General features: G+C 39.9%; 2 protein-coding genes across 4 annotated transcripts in view; both read right to left on the bottom strand.

Annotated features, from left to right (window-relative positions):
• Positions 1-4,492, bottom strand: part of CC2D2B (coiled-coil and C2 domain containing 2B) — a 96,892-nt gene extending 92,400 nt beyond the window's left edge. The window contains exons 1-3 of the mRNA XM_043925975.1: positions 2,788-4,492; positions 2,528-2,713; positions 1,182-1,246 (exon numbers count right to left, since the gene is read on the bottom strand). Of these exons, the coding sequence (XP_043781910.1) occupies positions 1,182-1,223 (42 nt within the window). The 5' untranslated portion in view covers positions 1,224-1,246; positions 2,528-2,713; positions 2,788-4,492. The remainder of the gene's footprint in view (positions 1-1,181; positions 1,247-2,527; positions 2,714-2,787) is intronic.
• An 8,245-nt stretch (positions 4,493-12,737) lies between these two features.
• The window catches only part of ENTPD1 (ectonucleoside triphosphate diphosphohydrolase 1), a 97,603-nt gene continuing 89,606 nt past the window's right edge, over positions 12,738-20,734 (bottom strand). For all 3 annotated transcript variants that reach the window (XM_043926285.1, XM_043926287.1, XM_043926286.1), the window contains 3 exons: positions 20,101-20,217; positions 17,988-18,125; positions 12,738-15,832 (listed from right to left, as the gene is read on the bottom strand). In XM_043926285.1, the coding sequence (XP_043782220.1) occupies positions 15,626-15,832; positions 17,988-18,125; positions 20,101-20,217 (462 nt within the window). In that variant the 3' untranslated portion in view covers positions 12,738-15,625. The remainder of the gene's footprint in view (positions 15,833-17,987; positions 18,126-20,100; positions 20,218-20,734) is intronic.

Raw genomic sequence — 20,734 nt, 5'->3', positions numbered from 1 at the left:
CTTCTCTTAATAGCTTAAATGTGGGTACATTCAAAGGCTTTGCAGAATGTATATATTCCCATGACTTCCTAAATGTGTCTCTAACCTTGACTGCTCTCCTGAATACCATATTTCTAGTTGCCTAATGGTATTCCTAATTGAATATCCTACCATTATCAAAAACTCAACATGTTAAAATCAGCATTTATTTCCTCCACCACTTTTTAAACCTCAATATTCCAAAATGAAACCATACTAGCAATGTTAAACTCTTTTTCAGCACAATATGGATAGGTTTGGTTTTCATTTTAAGTTAAAAAAATAGAATAGCAAAAGACTCTTTAAACAACAACTATACATGCTAACCAAACTAGTGTGCAGCTGGAGTGGGAGGCACAAGCAGACACACATCAGATTTATAATCACAGTAAAAACATGGATTCGAGTCAAAAGCCAAAGCAGGGTATTGACATGAGTGTATTGATATGACCATAGTTGCAAGTTTAATCTATACACTTTCTGAAAGAACTCCAAAATCCACCAGTGGTTTCTGTACCACACTTAAGAATTGCTGAATAAGGTCAATACGAACTAAGATGTTCTGTTCTTAATAAACCTTCAGCATTTTCCTCAACAAAATTAAAAATACCTACTTTTATTCTTGACCAAGGGGACAGCAAACCTTGAAGGTGTGATGGAACATCAATGCCACTGATAGAGGTCTCCTTTAATTCCTAATAATATCACCCAACATGCTGGATATACTTTTCATAACTGCCCATCCCCATTTAGAAGACAGGAATAAAATATGAATCTTAATTGGAATTATTGCAGGTGACATGTAGATACCAGTTCTAAAAATGTTTCACTTGCTGAATGAAAAAAAAGAAAAACATCTTTTTTTTTAGCAAAGTAGGGAACTGATTGCTGGGTGGGTGGCTGAGAGAATAGATAAATAAATATTTAAATAAGGGAACAAATAAATAAGCAAATATATAAATAATTCACCTCTAATACTCTTAATTACATAATTGACAGATCAAACAGTATATCACCCTTAAACTCTCACATTATTTTTTAACATATGAACTGTATGATTTGTATATAAAACCAAATATATCATTTCTTCCAAGATTATCCTACATTTATAATTGAGCTATTTTGCATAATCAAAATCCTTATAAACTCCATTAATACCTTACTTTTCTAAAAATGTCTTCTTTTCTCTTTGAAATCTTTTTCATGATGGTTCTCTCATTTCCACTTTCTAAATAAATAAGAAATATTTTTAAGAATGATATATTACTGAGAGAAAATAACTATTTTGATGCATAAGATAAACTTATGCTATGTAAAATTTTTAATTTAACTAAAAACTAAACAAAGAAACACATTATTGCCTTTAATACTATTTAGTTATTGATCATCTGTAATATTTAATCTTTACTGGTACTGGCATATGGAAAAGGTGGAACTTAACCAAAAAATTCTACAGTTAAGTGTGAGACAGAATTATTTCACAGTGTTTCACAAAAACTAGCATGAATTCCATGTGTTCCATACCTAAGTCTGAAAATTAGTATCTTTTCGTTAACTGTGATCTTATTTTCTAAAAGAAAACCTAGGAACAATGTCTTGACAAAGGATTTTCTGATTCATGAATCTGTACACGTCTTTGAAAGGCATCAAAATTAAATCATCCATTGTTCTCAGAACTAAACCTGAAAACATCACAACCTGTTTCTGTAGGTCAAGAAAGATTGGGTCTAATTCCCTTGAAACTTCTGGCATTATAATACATAAAAACTGAATAGGTGACAAATTATAAAAACCGTAGTATATTTTGAAAGATTATATCCAACACACAATGCAATATAATTTTACTACCCACAAAGTTCATCCCAGGATTGATAAAAATGTATTAATCCATAGAGCACTGAGAACCATGAGGTCTAGAAACTGGACACAAGTTAAGTCCTGTGATGCTGTATTTTATATAAACCTGAACATGTATCTTGGCACCTGTACTTACAGTCCCTGCTGGAGAGAAACTCTAAACGGAGCACCTTTCTCTAAGTGAGGCCAAAAAAGCTTCTGTCCACTTCCCCACTTTAAGCCCTGCTCACCACTCTTCAAAATAAACCTTCAGCTATACTCAGACCAAACTCTTCTTTATATTCCCTGGCATTTCCATTGTTTGATTTTTCCAGCTTTCCCTTAATCTAGAGCATTCCACGTTTCAAAGCCTCATTCAAACCTCACATCTTCCAGGATTTTTTTTTTCCCCTGACTCTGGTCCTTTTACGATCTCCACTAGGCTGGTGGGCTGTCGTCTATGCGGTCGCACAGAGTCGGACACGACTGACGCGACTTAGCAGCAGCAGCAGCAGCACTGATAGTAACGTATTTTTTGTTCATTACAGCCTACCCTGCAAGCTCACTTTCTGCCTGCTCTAAAGTGAGGACGAGAGTTGGGCACTGAACTCATCTGCCCTCCACCAATCCTAGCAAAGTATTCAGCACACAGTAGGGACTCAATAATACGAACCTGGATTTGAAACAAATCAAGCACTGCTCTCTAATGCTGTATGATGGAATGGTTCTCAGCCTGATCAATTCCCAAAGGTGATGACTAATGGATGGGCCAGCTCTTAGGGACTCCAAGTCTCAGTGGCCCATGCGGGTCTGGCCCTGGTAGTCTGGGGACTCCGCCGGCTCTTTCCACAGAGTAGGGCTGCAACCAGACAAAATATTGGAGTGTCCGACAGAGAAGGGTAAGGACATTTTATGGGTCATTAAGACATTCACCTGGATGGTCGGTGCACTTCTGCTACGCCTGGGCGGCGAAGTCAGGACGCGCAGTTCACCACGGACTCTGAGCTGTCACCAACCGCCCCGCAGCGCTCGCGACGTCTGCATCCCACGCACCCCAAGCCTGCGGAGCTCTTCCTCCTCAGGGCTGGACGTCTAGGCGGTCCAGGAGCATGCGCGATGTGGCCGCTCAGCCAGCCTGGCGGGAGCGCGCGCCGAGCCCGTGCCTTCCGGAATCTTCGTTGCGCTACTTCTGCTCACCTGGCTGTCAGGGCTTGGGCTCACCCTCCTCTCCGCCTTAGCGTGCCTGGTGGGAGCCGCGGCTTTTGATCACCCGCCGCTGAGCTTGTGCCTCAGTAGCCGCAGTTGCCCTGGTGGCTGTTCTGGAAGAGATCTGAAAGCGGGCTGGCCTGGATCGTGACAGCTCCACATCTCTCGTCCTGGTGAAGAATTGTATCCGGGTAAGTGTCGGCCGCACGCTCCCCGGCCTGCGCGGGCCCGGGGTGACCACCCGAGTCGCCTCTGAGCAGGTGTTCCTGGTGGAGGATACTCCCCAGCTGGCCGTGGAAGTGCGGTCGCCCACGCCGTCCAGGTGCGCCTGGGAGACTGCGACCTGCTTCGCTCTGCGCTGCCTCTGCCTTGCCGCGAGGAGAGATACTTTGAGTTCAGGCGCTTTGGGTGTGGCATCTCAAAAGACCGGCTGGAATATGCAGGGGTTGGGGGGGGGGGGGTGCGGTTCCTTTCTCCTTCCGGAGCCTGCTATTAGTGTAAACAATTTATTTTTCAATCTTAAAATAGGGCATGCTGGACACACATGTCATGTCATCGTTGCTTAATAATAAAAATAAACTTTACATGGTCTTATCTTCTTTTCCCAGTGATTGACCGCCGTGTTAAAATAAAGAGTTAAATAAAATGTTCTGTGGTTGGAAATTTGTCGTGGCAAACTCGGCGGGGGCGTGGGGGGAAGTGAGGAAACTTGTTAGTATGGGAAGACGCACAGCGATGCTATGTACGCTTTCATTCATTCAAACGTTTAGCAAATGTTTATTAGCTGCTTTCTCTATAAGGCGTTGTGCTTAGCGCTTTAATTCTAGAGAAACTTAGAAAGTGTTTAAAACTTCTAACAAACCTTGTACATTTAGGGGAGGGGAGATGTGGAAGTAAAGAAACTGCTGCAAAACTAATGTTCCAGGTTATACTGGTACATTATGACATAAGTAGAAATAGAACTGAAGTTCTACTCACCTAATAATCTGAAATAATGCATACAGATAAACGTGTCCAAACCTCGAAATCATTTGGCCAAACTGTCATTCTGAATAAAATCCTCACTGCGTCTCCCATCTTGATTTTCTAGGGTTCTTCTGTATAGGAATTTAGGAAAAATGATAGTGGAGAAAAAGAGAAAAAGTCTAGAAATACTTCCTTTAAATAGCAACGTTATGGAGTATGTGGACATGTGCAAATAATTTGTAATCTGTGGTGTTCCTCAAGTACACCTAACTCCTGGAATTATTATTATATTAATACCATGTCTTCTCAGTTCACCAACTCCTAATCCTGTCCCCTAGTTCTTCAGGTTAAGCTTTGAATACTCCAGAAACTCTTCACATAGGACACCATGATTATGGGCTAGTTTTTTTTCTTTTCCGTTTGAGTCTTTGTTTCAGTGTGAACCTGTGCTGTGCTTCCTCGCTCAGTTGTGTTCAACTCGTTGTGACCCCATGGACTGTAACCCGCCAGGCTCCTCGGTCTATGGTGTTCTCCAGGCAAGAATGCTGGAGTGGATTGCCATGCCCTCCTCTAGGGAATCTTCCAACCCAGGGATGGAACCCAGGTCTCCCACATTGTAGGCAGATTCTTTACCATCTAAGCCACCAGGGAATTCCATGAATACTGGAGTTGGAATACTGGGTAGCCTATCCCTTCTCCAGAGGATCTTCCTGACCCAGGAACTGAAGCAGGGTCTCCTGCATTGCAGGCAGATTCTTTACCAGCTGAGCTGCCAGGGAAGCTCCAGTGTAAACCTAGTTTGGCAGTAAAGACAGTATATTCTATATAGGGTCAACAGATTGTTTCTTAAAAGGCCAGATAGTAGATATTTTAGGTTTGCAGCCATATAGCCTCTGTCACAACTACTGAAGTCTGCCACTGTAGCCTGAAAGCAGCCATAGGCAACACAAAGAAATGGGCGAGGTTGTGTTTCAGTAACACTTTATTTACAAAAACATCGCTTAGCTTCCCAACCCCTGTTCTATACAATTTCCATCTGCTGTGGATTAATTTTATTTCCTTCCTCGGGGTTGAGTCAAAATGAATTTGCACTTTGTCTTATCACAACTTGAGTAATGTGCTGTACCATCACTTGTGATGTAGTCTGTACAAAGACTTCAGCAAAAGAACCCATTAAATGACACCAAGCCATTTACTGCAAGTAAGGGATGGTTATACAGATTCAGGAACAGTTTTGTACTGAAAAATGCAACAATTACTGGAGAGGCTACGTCTGCTAGTGAAGAAGCACTGCCACATTTCCAAGAGAACTGAAGTTGACTAAGGAGACCAACCACATTCACATAACTTTTATTACAGTATATTGCTGTAATGTTCTATTTTTAAATTAGGCACATAAGAGATTGACAATAACCAATAACAAAATAAAACAATTACAGCAATATACTGTAATAAAAGTTATTATTGATTATTGTCAATTTCTTATGTGCCTAATTTATAAATTTTATCATATATATGATATAGGAGAAAACATAGTATATATATAGTTCAGTACTATCCACAGTTTCAGGCATCCATTGGGAGTCTTGGAATGTGTACCTTAGAAATAAGCAGGGATTACTGTATCTACTTTGCTTTTATCATTTAATTAAAATTGCCTTCCCAGAGATCACCAACAATCCAGTCAAATCCCGCCGCTTTTCTTTGTTAATGATCTCTGGGATCATTAACCACTCTCCATATATACTTTATATTTTTAGTTTTGCACACTATTATCCAAGCTTGTCTCTTAATTTTCTGGTAGTTGTCAGTCACCTTAAGTTGTCTCTTCTTCCTTCTCACTGCAGATATTTTATAGACTCTGTCTTTGGCTTTGTGCTTTTATTCCTATACTCCATTTTTAAAATCACATTTTCTTTTCTGTTTTTTATTATTATTTTTTAAAATCACATTTTCTTTTCAAATCACAAGTATTTGGTAAAGTTTATTTAATAGCTCATAGAAGAATGACTGTTTATATTCATTTTTAGAGACCCCATCTGTTTTATTCTATAATGCACTAAAGTCTTTTTTTTTAGTGCTTAATAGGCTAAATAAAGGGCTTCCCAGGTGGCACAAGTGGTAAAGAACCCACCTGCCAATCCAGGAGACTAGATTTGATCCCTGGGTTGGGAAGATCCCCTGAAGGAGGGCATGGCAACCCACTCCAGTATTCTTGCCTGGAAAATCCCCGTGGACAAAGGAGCCTGGAGGGCTACAGTCCATAGGGTCACAAAGAGTTGGACGTGACTAAAGTGACTTAGCACACACAGGCTAAATAAAATTTAGCTAGAAACTGAATTTTTCCTGGGAGCTAAAAATGTCCTTCCCAGTATTTATTCAGGTATTCTAGGAGGAAAATTTACTGTTTAACTCATTTTTATTTCTTACAAGAAGTCCTCAGTTAAATCTCTCTCATGTTTTTCTTCTCTTGGAAACCTTTTGCTTGTGCTTATTTATAGCCCTTACCTGAGGCAATGTTCTTCCCAACAGATGGCAAAGTACCAGGAAATCAATGCTAGGAACCTTTACTAGAATTTAGAAAAGTCACTTTTTGAACTCAGTATTCTGTTAAGATAGTGATTGCTGTTCCTAAACTAAGATATAATTCTTCCCATCTTCTTCTCTAGCCATTATCTCTGAGAAAATTTCCTTTATAACATGTCCAGATGTCAGTTTTCTTCTTTTTGAAACTAAGCAACAGGGACTTCCCTGGCTGTCCAATGGTTAGGACTCTGCACTTGCACTTCTGGGAGCCCAGTTCAATCCCTGGTCCCAGATCTAAGATCCTGTAAACTGTGTGCTGCAGCGCTCGCACCTACCCCCTAAAAAAAACACAAAAAAACCTAAGCAACATTAGAACCATCCAAAAATCATATGTATCTTTTAGCATATTTTCAGCAGGCATTCCTAAAGAATATATTGTTTAATTTTCTCTTCTTTAATAAGGATATAGTATTCTTTCAGCATCTTTTATATGCTGCTTAGCAGTTCTCCTAAGATCGCTACATGTCAGATATAGTACTAAACATGGCTACAGAGGTCAGGAAGAGCCCTTGCCTTCAAATACATAGGTAAGTTAACCAGCAAATATAATAGGGTAGGTGCTATAATACGACACACTATTCCTTTTCATTCTGGAAGTATTTATGGAGTACCCACTGTGTCCTAGAACTCTGCTTGGCTCTGAGAAGTCAATATTGAGTAAGAAAGACCAGATTCCTTCTCTTATCTTGTCTTTGTGTGGACTAGCAAGGCCTTATATGAAGGAATTCTGCACTGCTGTTCCCGTTACCTAGAATATTCTCTTTGCATGGCTGACCTCTTAGTTTAAATATCACTTTAGAGTCAGACTCCCTGGTTATCTTATTTAATATTGTCCTTCTCCACAAGTCACTGCCTATTGCATTATCTTAAATTTCCTACAGAGTAACTACTACTTCTCTTTTGAGAACAAGGACTTAGCCTTGCTTGATCATTACTATATCTCTTAAGTGTTTAAATGGGCTTCCCAGGTGGTGTGCAGTGGTAAAGAATCTGCTTGCCAAGCAGGAGATGTGGGTTTGATCCCTGGGTCAGAAAGATCCCCTGGAGAAGAAAATGGCAACATACTCCAGTATTCTTGCCTGGGAAATCCCATGGATAGAGGAGCCTGGTGGGCTACAATCGTTGGGTAACAAAAAGTCTGACACAACTTAGCAACTGAGCACACACAAGTGTTTAAACAGAGCCTGGCACATTTAAGGCTCCTAATAAATATTAATATTTTCTGAATGGACAAATTAATCAATGGATGGATAGTGCTGATTCAACAAATAAGGTAATTTCAGGTAGTGAAAGAGTGGGTACTCAGAGAAAATATATGGAAGGGTGGAGTCAGGGAGGTCTGATGTCCACTACTTTAGTACTCCTGACCTTACTCTCTTTCCACCTTTATCTCTTCTGTCACCCTTTCCTCATAGTGCCTGTTCTTAAACTTAAGCCCTTAATTTTTATGATCTCTTGGCCACAGGAAATAATATTTATATCTTAACAGTGGAAAATCCTCTCTAAAATTTTGTTTGGCTGATGACCTTTACCTCGTGCTTCTTAACCTTCATTCTTTCCATTAAGGCAAAATAGCAAAATATCTGTCAATTTTTCCAAGATGCAAATGATGAGCCCATTTGCTTCTTTTTTTTTTTGAGCCTTCAGCAAGTTGTAATATTTTTGCAATAGTATCAGATCACTGATCACAGATCACCACAACAAATAGAACAATGATGGAAAAGCTTGAGATATTGCCAAAATTACCAAAATGTGATAGAGGCAAGAAGTGAGCAAATGCTTTTGGACAAATGGCACCACCAGACTTGCTTGATGCAAGGTGGCCACAAACCTCAATGTGTAAAAACCAAACACAACATCTGCAAAGTGCAGTAAAGTCAAGCACAATAAATGAGATATGCTTGTATATACAATGGAATATTATTCACCCACAAAAAAAGAAATCTTGAATTTGCTACAACATGGATGAACCTTGAGGGCATTATGCTAAGTGAAATAAACCAGAAATATAGATACTGTATGATCTCGCTTTTACATGGAGGACTCTAAAAACAAGCCACAATCAGCCAAAAACAAATTAAAGTAAAAAGCTCACACAACAGAACACATTGGATTGGTGGTTGCCGGAGGAGGGAGAAATGGTGAAACGGTTCAAAGGTACAAACTTAAGTCATAGGGGGATGTGTAATGTGCAGTGTGGTAACACAGTTAATAATATTTGTATTGTCTATTTGAAAGTTGTTAGTTCTCATTATAAGAAAAATTTTGGTGTGGTGACAATGTTAACTAGACTTACTGTGATCATTTCACAGTGTATAAAAATAACAAATCACTATGTTGGTACCTGAAACTAATATAATGTATGTCAGTTCAGTTCAGTTGTTCAGGCGTGTCCAACTCTTTGCAACCCATGGACTACAGCACACCAGGTTTCCCTGTCCATCACCAACTCTCTGAGCTTGCTCAAAATCATGTCCATGGTGTTGGTGATGCCACCCAACCATCTCATCCTCTGTTGTCCCTTTCTCCTCCTGCCTTCAATCTTTCCCAGCATCAGGTTCTTCTCCAAGAAGTCAGTTCTTCGCATCAGGTGGCCAAAGTATTGGAGCTTCAGCTTCAGCATCACTCCTTCCAATGAATATTCAGGACCAATTTCCTGTAGGATGGACTGGTTTGCTCTCCCTGCAGTCCAAGGGACTCTCAAGAGTCTTCTCCAACACCATAGTTCAAAAGCATCCAATCTTTGGCACTCAGCTTTTTTTATGGTCCAACTCACATCCATACATGACTATTGGAAAAACCATAGTTTTGACTAGACGGACCTTTGTTGGCAAAGTAATGTCTCTGCTTTTTAATATGCTGTGTAGGTTGGTCATAGCTTTTCTTCCAAGGAGCAAGCGTCTTTTCATTTCATGGCTGCAGTCACCATCTGCACCCTAGCTGCAGTCTCATCCATGTGCCTTGCAAGTTCCTTTCTCTAGGACCCTGGGCGGTCAGCTCCGGCTGCTGCTGCTTCCTTCTGCGTTCCTGGCCGCCTCTCATCCCCCGGCCCCACTTCCTCCTCTTCTCCTCCCACTACCATCCCTGAGACCATGGGAGGCTTCATATCATGCGGTTCTTCCCAGTCTTCCAGACTGTGAAAGCGTCATCAGGCTGCAACCCCCTCCCCTCCCGCCCCCAGCCGAGGCTCCAGTCTTGAGCGCTGTGGATGAATCAGACTCTGCGCCGGGATCTGCGCGGATGCCCTCGTCGGGGGTAGACCTGGGGCTAACCGCCGGGGTAGGTCGTCTTTGGGGCGCCTGGTCCCGGTTACAGCGGTTATAGAATGTGTGTCGCCGGTCCAATGTGTAACTGCTCCTGGTTAGACGCCCCCGCTTCCTCCCTGGCGCCCCTCCCTGGCGCCTCTCCCTGCCTCCCTCGCACCCCTCGCCCTCCCCGTTTGCCTTTTTTTTCTTACTTTGTGCTCAGTTTTTATGCCTGAAAGCCTATGACCCTCTTTCTGATAGAATTTTTAAAATTTGAATTGATATTTTTCCTCTAGTAATCTTGGAATGGATACCTGGGATTTCTGATGAAGCAGCCAATCTCCCATCCAATTCTATGGAAGAATCCATGGATTGACCCTCAAAATGAAGACTTTTGAGGGTAAAAGAGACATGATTTTATATTAATATTTTATAAATGTTATCGGTTGTGGGGTAAAAGACATGATTTTATATTAATATTTTATAAATGTTATGAAACATATTTACTAAGAATCAGGAAATGTGCGTTAAAACTTTAGCTGTACTGCTTAGAAATTGTATATAATTTAGAACAAGAGACATAACCTTTCAGGCCACTCTTGTTTAATTTGTAACCTAAAGCAATTGGACCAGATCAGTTAGCTTTTGTTAAGATGCATCATAAGGATATCAAAAACTAGTATTTCATGAGATATTATTTGTTTTACAGGAGTAAAAAGTGTTTAAGTCAAATAAATTTTCGAAATGCAAACTGCAATCAGCGTGAACATTACTTTATAAAAAGCCCTTAGAATTCCTGAAGAATTTATTGAATTTTTATGTGTGGAATCTAAAATGTCACAAATGAATTTATCTTTGAAACAGAGACAGACTCACAGACAGAGAATAGACTTGTGGTTGCCAAAGGGGAGGGGGTTGGGGGAGTGATGGATTGCGAGTTTGGGATTAGAAGATGCTGCTGCTGCTGCTAAGTCACTTCAGTCGTGCCGACTGTGTGTGACCCCATAGACGGCCGCCCACCAGGCTCTGCCCTCCCTGGGATTCTCCAGGTAAGAACAATGGAGTGGGTTGCCATTTCCTCCTCCAATGCATGAAAGTGAAAAGTGAAAGTGAAGTCTCTCAGTCGAGTCTGACTCTTTGCAACCCCATGGACTGCAGCCTACCAGGCTCCTCCGTCCATGGGATTTTCCAGGCAGGAGTACTGGAGTGGGGCGCCACCGCCTTCTCCATAGAAGATGCTAATTACTATTATATATTTTATAGAATTATTATATATTATTAAGCTATTATATATAAAATGGAAAAACACCAAGATTCTACTGTATAGCACAGGGAACTATTTCAGTATCCTGTAATAAATCATAATGGAAAAGAATATGAAAAAGAATATATATAACTGAATCACTTTGCCATACACAAGAAACACACAAATTGTAAATTAACTATACTTCAATACATTTTTTTAAAAGAATTTATTAAATTTTATTTAACCCAGAATTTCCCCAAATTATTTGAGCACAGAACTCTTGTTTCCCACACAGGACAAGCATTAAGATGACATGGGACACTAATCTTCTCCAAACTGTTTAGCAAATATTGATTAATCTGAAAGTAATATATTGGAGACAAGATCATTGTTCTTGATATCAGGTTTCTACTGGGGTGGTAATCACAAGATTGGAAAGGGGAATCAAAATGAAAAAGGCTGTAAAGGCAGAGTGGGCAGGTCTTGGCCAGGACAGGCCCCTGTCACTTCAACATTGATAAAGTTGATTCTGATCTTGGTTTCTTAAGGAAGTGGTGGTGTTAATCATGATAAAATGCAGGAGGAGGAGCAGGTTTATGAAGAAAGGTAGAGCTCAGTATAAGTCATCCTAAATACACACTGTTCCCTATCTAGCCCACAGGACTTTCCTCCCCTTTCTTCTTAGAACCTTGCTATAAGAAATGATGTTGTTTCTGAGGAGACTATCTCACTTTTCATTGACTAATCCATGTTCTCTGATATTCATTGTGCAAAAAGGATATATAAATAAACAGTCAACTCAGGTGCTGATGAGGGTGATTCCATCATTATATCATCAATATAAATTTAGAAATTAATTTACTTAAAATAGAGAAATACAAAAGGCATAACAACACTTTTAAAACATGTAGACTTAAATGCCACTTTGGAAGAAGAAGGCTTATGGAGACATTCTTTTCCCAATTAATTAAAATAACTATTGTACCTGTGATTAAACCAATTATGTTCAGTTGTATTAGATTCTTGTGCAAATAAAAACTTAGATAGTTAACTATATACTATCTTAAACATATAAGGGAAATAAATAGATGGTCTCTTAGTTAATCTGTCATTTTAGAATGTGAAACTAATGTGGGAGGTGCCAGAGCATCCTGGTTAAGGCTGTGGAAAGAAGATGGAATTGATGATGTCTTGGAAGAAATGACATTTTTTAAAGAATATTCCTTGGCAAGATAAGTAGATTTCAGTTTATGGAAAACATACTTTATGTTTTAGTTAATGAGAAACTGTGGTAGATTGAATCATTGTGCCCAATGTTTCATGAATTTTTTGTTACAATTAGTCATTCATGTCCTTTGCCACTTTGACTCCACCATTCTTCCCAGTGTTTCTTCATTTGGTAAAGTTGGACTTGGTTGTATGACTTATTTTGGTCAGTAGAATGTGAATGGAAGTGACAGGGCCATGTCCGGGCCAAGACCTGAAGAAGTATCCTGCATTTTCTGTCCCTTTTGTGTCCCTTCTACTCAGAACACGGCTCAGGAAGCCACCAGACAAGGAGAGTGGAGATACATGGAGCAGACCTGCACTTGACCTACTGCCTGAAATAGAGATACTAGCGGACTTGAGACCCATGAACATGAAAATCAATGTTTATTGTGGTAAGCCACTGAAATTTTGAGGTCATAAGAAATTTAAAAACAAAACAAAACTAGTACAAACTGAAATGCCTGGCCAGTGCAGGCTAATTGTGAGCAACTTGTTATGTTCAAACAAGATAGCAATTATCAGACTCTGACAAAGACAGAGATAAAACCATTTTGGTGAACTTCAACTCGTCTTTCAAACTGACAATACATGAGAATGTATTTTAATAGTAACTTTAGTATTATATGGTAAACTTTGTGAGCTCTTAAGAGACTAATCTTTATTTTAATATTCAAATTTACACTTTGACTATAGAATATAAGTATCCAAATTATCTTGTAATATCTTTAAATCCAGATTAAATTTCCTAAAGTTTAGGGTTAATCATCAAGCATCTTGTTCTGAATGACAGGCATCTCTATTGTCACAAAAAAATGCAACAAAACCTGAGGAATAATGTGAAATCCTGAGCTGGGATGTTAAAAGCTGTTAAGGATAGTGTTAAACTTCATATATAATAAATAATAGCAAGGATGTTATAGCATCTATAGCTGTTTAAAGAAAGTTTCCCCTGCCCCCAGAGAAAGACAAAGTATTATTACCTGTATTTTTTCAGCTTTGAATGTACTTTTTGATATGTGCTGTTTAATATGGTAGCCACTAGTGACACATAGCTATTGCGCTCTTAAAATGTAGTCCTGATTAGGATGTGCTCTAAGTGTAATATACACAACATATTTCAAAAACTTAATATTAAAAAAATAAGAAATCTCATTAATATATTAATTACATGTTGAAATGGGCTCTAGGCACCTTCATTATAAGTATCTTTACCATTGACATCTCTGCCACAAGCGTTTTTGCGGCAAACATTTTCATCAAATAACTCATTGCCTATAAGGCACATTCTTCATGAAAGATAAAATAACCGAGGTGAGAGTTTTTGGTTTGACAGTTTGGTTTCAGCTGGTTGAAATGTGTTAGCATTTCTTCTAGTTGGCAATATTATCGATGGCTTTATTGAGCTGGCATATGACACTGATTTGTCCCAAGAGTTGGTTTCTTATTTTGAAACACTACTTTGGAGGAGAAAGAGGCCATAGTCCTAGAAGGTGGAGAGGGAAACCCACATTTCCCACATGACTTTGGAATGTCTGTCAATGGACATGTGACAATATGTCAAGAACAAACAACAACTGTGTAGAAGCTTTCACAACACAGCACAAAGCTCAGTTACAAAGATACCTCTAAGTACTTGGAAACTTATACTGTTCTTTACGAAGGAAGAAATTTTAGTGAACAAGAAAAAGGATGATGCAGAATGAGGAGACAAACCAATGAGCCAAAAAAAAAAAAAAAAAACCCCGTATAAAATGCTATGAATGAAAGACTTGGAAGACAAGTACTTAGGTATAACCTGCAAAATAAAAATAAGCTATTTGTACAGTATTGCCATGAATCTACACACATTACAAATGTACTCATTTTATATTTCACAATGTCTTGAATTTTGTTATTATTTCATTGTGTCCTTTAATTGCCCCTCTTTTATTTTCCATTATTTTATCTTTTATGGCAAAATTGCTTTTGAGCCAATTACTGCAGTGAAAATGTGTCCACAAGTGCTTGTGGCAAAGATGTCTATGGCAAAGATGCTTAAAGCAAAAGTACCTAGAACCAGCAGTAACACTTGTAGATGTGGTTCCTGGCACATTTTGTTGTGTAAATACCATGACACCAAAAAGGCATGCCACTCTCACTCATGAAGTTATCTCACTAAATTAGATCCAGGGACAGTAAGATACAGCATGGCTTTAGTGAGCATCTCAGTGAGCATCTTTGTGGTGCAACTGGTTAGCATGTTTAGTAAAATGGAAAGGTTGATGGTTCATGTCTACCTCAGGATGGTCTTATACCCAGCCAATTTCTTGGTGATGAAAATATTCTGGAGTTGGATAGTAGTGACAGTTGCACAGCATTGTGAATGTACTAAATGCCACTAAACTGTTTATCTTTTAATGGTGAATTTTAGGTTCTATGCCTTTTACCACAATAAAAACCAACCCCAGGAGATGTTTTGGAGGACGCATTTTTCCAACCTTATGTTGTAACTGTATTTTTCTTCCTGACATGTGTACACCTACTAAATAATATGCCCTGATATCTGAATGCCTATATATATGTACAGCAGCTTTTAAAATAATCTCTGGTATGGGTGTCCCACTCTGTAGCATTTTTGGCATCACCCGGGAATATGTGACTTAGGCAAAAACCCTCTTTTGGCTTGGATTAACTATTGTATTTACTGCCTGAGCACAGAAATTCCTTTGCAAGATTCTTTTGCCCTAGAACACTTTTGCTTAGTCTAGAAAATTTTCCCATGGAAAGAGCAGGCTGGGCTTGGGTGTGTGTCTGTCTTCTCCAAAAGCATTGTATGGCTTTCTTAATAAATGGGAAACAGGTCTGCAAGATCACAACTGAATTAGTTCCCAAGATTCTTCTTTTAGCCAGGGCAGGTTCCCAGCACAGGACTCAAGATTCTCAGATCTTTTGGACTAAGTCAATATTGTTCTTTTATAAAGCAATGATCATGAAAGGAGGCAGGTCTTTAAGACCCACACAAACAAAGAGTACAAAAGAGAAAGGGGGGAAGTTTGGAAAGACTCACAAAAAAGACAGTGTCTGCCAGGAAGTCTTTGAAGCAGAGGGTGGTGAATACCTCCCACGGAGAGGCTTTAGCAAAAACCAAGGAAGCCTCATGCTGGTCAAGACTGGCCTTGGTGAGCAAGAAGTGGTCACCTTGTGCACCACAGTGGAGAAAAGTGCTTCCTGGGCAAGTTTTCTCACTCCAACCAGAAGATTTCAGCTACTCCTGCTATATCATGTCTTTCCTGAAATACGAAGGCTTGTGAAAGACAAGTATGCCTACGATGATCACTGCAACCAGGATCAGGGAGAAGAGGACCATGAGGAAGACATAGGTGGAGTGGGAGAGGGGTGCGGACATTGGCTCTTCAGCTGGAATCTTGTTGGTCAGGTTCAGCATGTAGCCCAAAGTCCACCCAACGCTGGTGCTCCGAATCTGCAAACAGTGGGGAAAGTGTTGTTTCTGGTTTGAGGATTAAATGAGCTTTCATTCAACGCTACCCATAACACTGAACCACCAGAAAGTGACAGCACCACGTTCAGTTCTCTAAAGGGATTACTTCTATATTTTGAATTGGGAATATGGCTGTGAGGAAACAGGAGCAAGTGATTAGAAGGAGAGTGTGGGGCCTCACTACTGTATTCCCCAAATTCAGAGAGGAATTTGGTGAATGATGGCTCAGTTCTCCTGCCAAGAAGAACTTAATTCAAATTAGGCCTTTGGAAGTTTGCATTCCTCTTTTGCTGTTCGTGTGAATGTGGGTGGTTGGGGTGCGGAAGGGGGCTGGAGGCTGACAGGAAGCAGGCAAAAGATGAGAGACTAATGACTGTCCCTGTCCTTCTGCATCCATGTCAGGCCTAGGAATTTCATCCATACAAAACCAGGATTTCTGTTATGATTCAACTAGGGAAAAACTGGGGAATAATCCCAATCAAGTCAGTCTTACTCGATGGATGTTCAAAGACATTGCATATGCATGAGAAAGGATCATTCTCAAATGAAAAAACATTCTCCAACCCTGCTCTCTTCCCAGGGATATTTTCAAATCACCTCAAAACGTATTGAAATATAGGTAGTCTGTGAATAATAAAGAATTGTGGAAATGTTGCTATTACATGAGTTGTATGTGGTCATGGTAGGAAAATTGCGAAGTACAGATATCTTCTTTTTGAAGATAAAACCACCTCTGCTTCATCACTCAGAGTTGTTGTTATTATCATTTTGTGTCATATCCTACCAATCTCTCTGTGCATATTTTTCACAGAAAAAAGTGGAATTAAATTGCATGTAGAATTCACTTAACAATTCTTTGTAAATATTATCCCACATCTCTTTAAGGGATTTCTGCAGCATCATCACTGGTATGAACTGCCTTATATGGTCATTTTTATTCACTTTATTCAATTATTTATAAATCCTAGAAATGGAGTAGTTAGACAAAGTGATGTACATATTTTAAGGCTTCTAGCACATATTGCCAAAACAGTCTTCCCAAAAGTTATGCCAGTTTACATTCCAGCCAATACCATGTGAAATGCTTCTCTCCCCTAAGCCTTTACCAGTACTGGGAATTAATAATTTGTAAAATGCCCACTTCCTTTTATGGGAAACTGGAACTTTATCTGACTGCCTGTGTCAAAGAAGCCTCCAGAGTTACTGGAGTTATCACCTAGGGTTTAGAAATAAGAGATCATAGTTTGTTCCTCAGAGATTATAAGTCTGACATAGACATCTCTCTCAAACAGACAAACTATGATGGAACAGAAGGAAAACTTGGATGTTAAAACAAGGAAAAGATTCAAATTAGCAAAGTCAATATTGACAAGAGTGTGATGAAACTGGTATTTTCAAGGCCACCACAGTCCTCTGCCTTAATGCTTTGTTTTGCTTGAAGTCACCATATTTAATAAAGGGGTAAATTGTTTTTGCCATTAATTAGTATGAGTTTAAAAGGTAGAGAAACACTGTCCTTAATATTTTTCATCAGGCACGAGTGTGCTCATGTGTCTCACTGCCAATGTAAATGTTGCTCCAGGCCTGAATGCCTGCAGGTGATACTGTGGTAATGCACAGCCATGAGGTTGCTTCTTTAAGGCTTATGCTAAGCCTGATTTTTTAAGCAAAGGCCCCCATGCACTCCTCTCATTCCTCACAGTGAGCTTTCAGATTGGTCATTCTTAAAGCTTCAACCAACAAGGCCTTCACCCCTTATGAGAAACTATGATCATCCTTTCTGGATTCATGAAGGGGCCCTTGGGTTGGATGTTGAAGTCAGCACACAGAATCACTGTGGCTGTTGAAATGCTGTTATATTACTTTAATATCTCATATTTTGTCTTATAAGGGGTTAGTCACTGTTATATGAGCAGAAAGGTGAGGCTGAGGATGCAAGTAGAGCTCCTTAGATAGGATGCCCACAACTGGCTGGTCAACATACCAGGAGAGCCAGACATGAAATGCCAGCTTGGGTTAGAGGTGAGGTGGCAGAACAGGATATCAGTCCAAAATTTAAATCAGGTTGACTCTACCTCTTTCAAACTCAACGCTGTCTCAGTCACTACCACCCAACTTCCCCCTTAACCCAACAAACCTTGTTCATGAAGTGAATATTTTTCCAGGACTCATCTGTAAAATGGTAGCCGTTCAGGAGGAGAGCCAGGATGTAGGTGCCAGAAAAGCAGTATTCACTCAGGTATGCCTCCTTCACGTCGCCAAAATTCATATGCACCTGGAAGCAAAGTGAAGAAAACACCATACTTGTACAACAGGCCCTTCTCCATAGCCGTCATGTTCGCTATTGAGCTGATCAAGGGACTAGAAAGCCCCAGCTCACATGGGCCTGAAGGTTGGCCTCTGCAGAGGGCTTTGGGAGTGGTGCTGCATGCCTTTGATGGGTGCCTGGGTTCATACTTTAGGGTCTGTTAAGGAATCTTTTCCTCCACGGGGTTCTATGACACGTTAATAAGTGCTCCAGGAGGAAACAAAACAAAACAAAACCTAGTTTCTGCGGTCTAATAGGTTCAATAACACTGAATTTTACTGTATTTGTTTATCCCTTGTGAAACTTGTGTTTCACAATCACATTTTTCATACATATTCAAAACTGTGAAAAAATCTTACACGAAAGAAATCATTAATTTTTGTTTAATGAGCTTGTCCACTTATACACACATTTATTCAATAAATATAGTATCTGTATTTTCATTTTATAGATCTTTAAGTGTGGGGAAAATTTGATCTTTGTTAAGACATTGCAACGTGTAGAATCAAAAGAACTAGGGTTGGAGTCCTGACTCTATCCATACCGTCTCAGTTTCCTGCCCCTTTGTTGTTTAGTCACTAAGTCATGTCTGACTCTGCAACCCCATGGACTGCAGCATGCCAGGCTCCTCTATTCTCCACTATCTCCCATAGTTTGCTCAGACTTATGTCCATTGAGTCAGTGATGCCATCCAAGCATCTCATCCTCTTTCTCCCCTTCTCCTCCTGCCCTCAGTCTTTCCTAGCATCAGGGTCTTTTCCAGTGAGTTGACACAGTTAACGTGCGACAAACACTGCTCTGGAACCCAGTTCAGGAAGCATTTTGCTCAAGAATCCAAGATGCTCGTCTTTCTCCACAAATCACCAGCAGCTGCAAAAAGCCTCCCCTCTTGTAAAGGCTGAGGCATATCTTAGCTGCTCTTTCTGAAAGCCCTGAATACCCTCCTTCATGTCCCAACTCAGACAAAATACTTAAGAGAAAATTCCAAATGTCCAGGCTCTTGCATAACCTTCAAATATCCTGGCTCTTGTACAATCTTCCTTCCTCGGTTGTCAGTGCCCAAGAGAACAGCACTCATTTTCAATTAATCACATATCTTCAGAATGAAAGCACCATGCATTTTGCAAGTGTCGACTTAAAACAGCTGCTGTATTTAGCCACTCCTAGGTGATCTGTTTTTTTAGAGCAGAGTTAACTCCATATCTTTCTCTTGCGTCCCTGGAAATTTTCATCAGGTAGCACTGCATCTTGAATAACTCAGTGCCTCAGACCAGAAAAAAACTTGTGCTTCTATCATAACCAGGATATATATTGAACCTGTCTGATGGAAAAATGGTCTGACCACAGTGGTGTCTGTGGCAGATTCTGTGAACTGCCTGTCTTCCTCAGGGGTTAAGGGAAGTCGTGGAAGACTAATGTGCTCAGCTCCAGGAAGTAGCTCATCGTGGATCTAGGGCTCTAAGCCAGTCGTAAAATCCTGCATCCTGCTTTCTCAGCCAGCCCTGGCCAATGAGATGTAAGAGAAAAGACTACTAAGGAGCTTCTGGGCCAGCTTTTGCTTTCCTGTAAAAAGGAACTGATGTATCTGGGTGTGATCACTGAAGTTACACCTTGCTTCCATGAGGAAAGCGGCCTGACAACAACCGAAGAATGATTGAAGATGGTCAAGCTGTTGAACCGATGCCAGCAACTGCCTATTGCCACACTTCAAATTAAGTGAAAATCATTAAAACATTTTTTTGTTTAATCCATTGTATGGCCAGTTATCATGGAATGCCAGTGAGTTTATTCCTAACTGAGTGTACCGTTTGGGCCTCTCTAACATGTGTGTTGGATCTTGGTCACATTAGCACAACCTGAAGAGCAGACTCACGTCCTCCCTTCCATCAAGGGCACAGGGCAATGGTAACAATGATAACAGCTGCTGTTTCCAGTTGCTTACCTCTTTCCAACTCTGAGCACAGAACTCTTCCAACTTCTCAGTCAACTTTTTCGTAGGTATTTGTTCCTGTGATGTAAGGTTTAAAAACTCCATCACATAGTAAAAAGCTGAAAATGCCTACAAGAGAAAAGTGCTGAGTTTGGTGCAGTGTCCAACACAGAGGGGCATTGATTCACTCTCCAGAAGGCCAAACCCCTAGGGAAAGTGCCTAGAAATCTCTGAGACCCAGGAACTGCTTCCTTTCTGGAAGGTGTCACTTTGCCGCTGACAGGCATTTCTGAGCTCTTCAGTAGCTAATTTTCTCTAAAATCAGGGAGAAAGAAAGAGAATCAGGGAGAAAGAAAGATAGGGAAAAGAGAAGATAAAAGAGAGAGGAAGAGGTCAGAAAAATCCCATCTTTAAAAAGCTATTATGTATGAATTTTTAATAAATAAAGCCTGGAAAATTCTATACAGAGGTAATGGGAGTGATCTCTAGCAAAATTATAAGGTGTTTTTTCTTTTTATTTATGAAAATTTGGGCCTATTTTTATAATGTACAAGTACTTTCTTTAAATAGCCAATGTTTATTTAACAGATACTTTTTGTAGGTCTGTCATGAGCTAGGCACAACTTAAAAGTTTAAAAAAATCATC

Source organism: Cervus elaphus, chromosome 15, assembly GCF_910594005.1.
Source record: "Cervus elaphus chromosome 15, mCerEla1.1, whole genome shotgun sequence".
NCBI lineage: Eukaryota > Metazoa > Chordata > Mammalia > Artiodactyla > Cervidae > Cervus > Cervus elaphus.
This window is presented reverse-complemented; position numbering and strand designations above follow the sequence as displayed.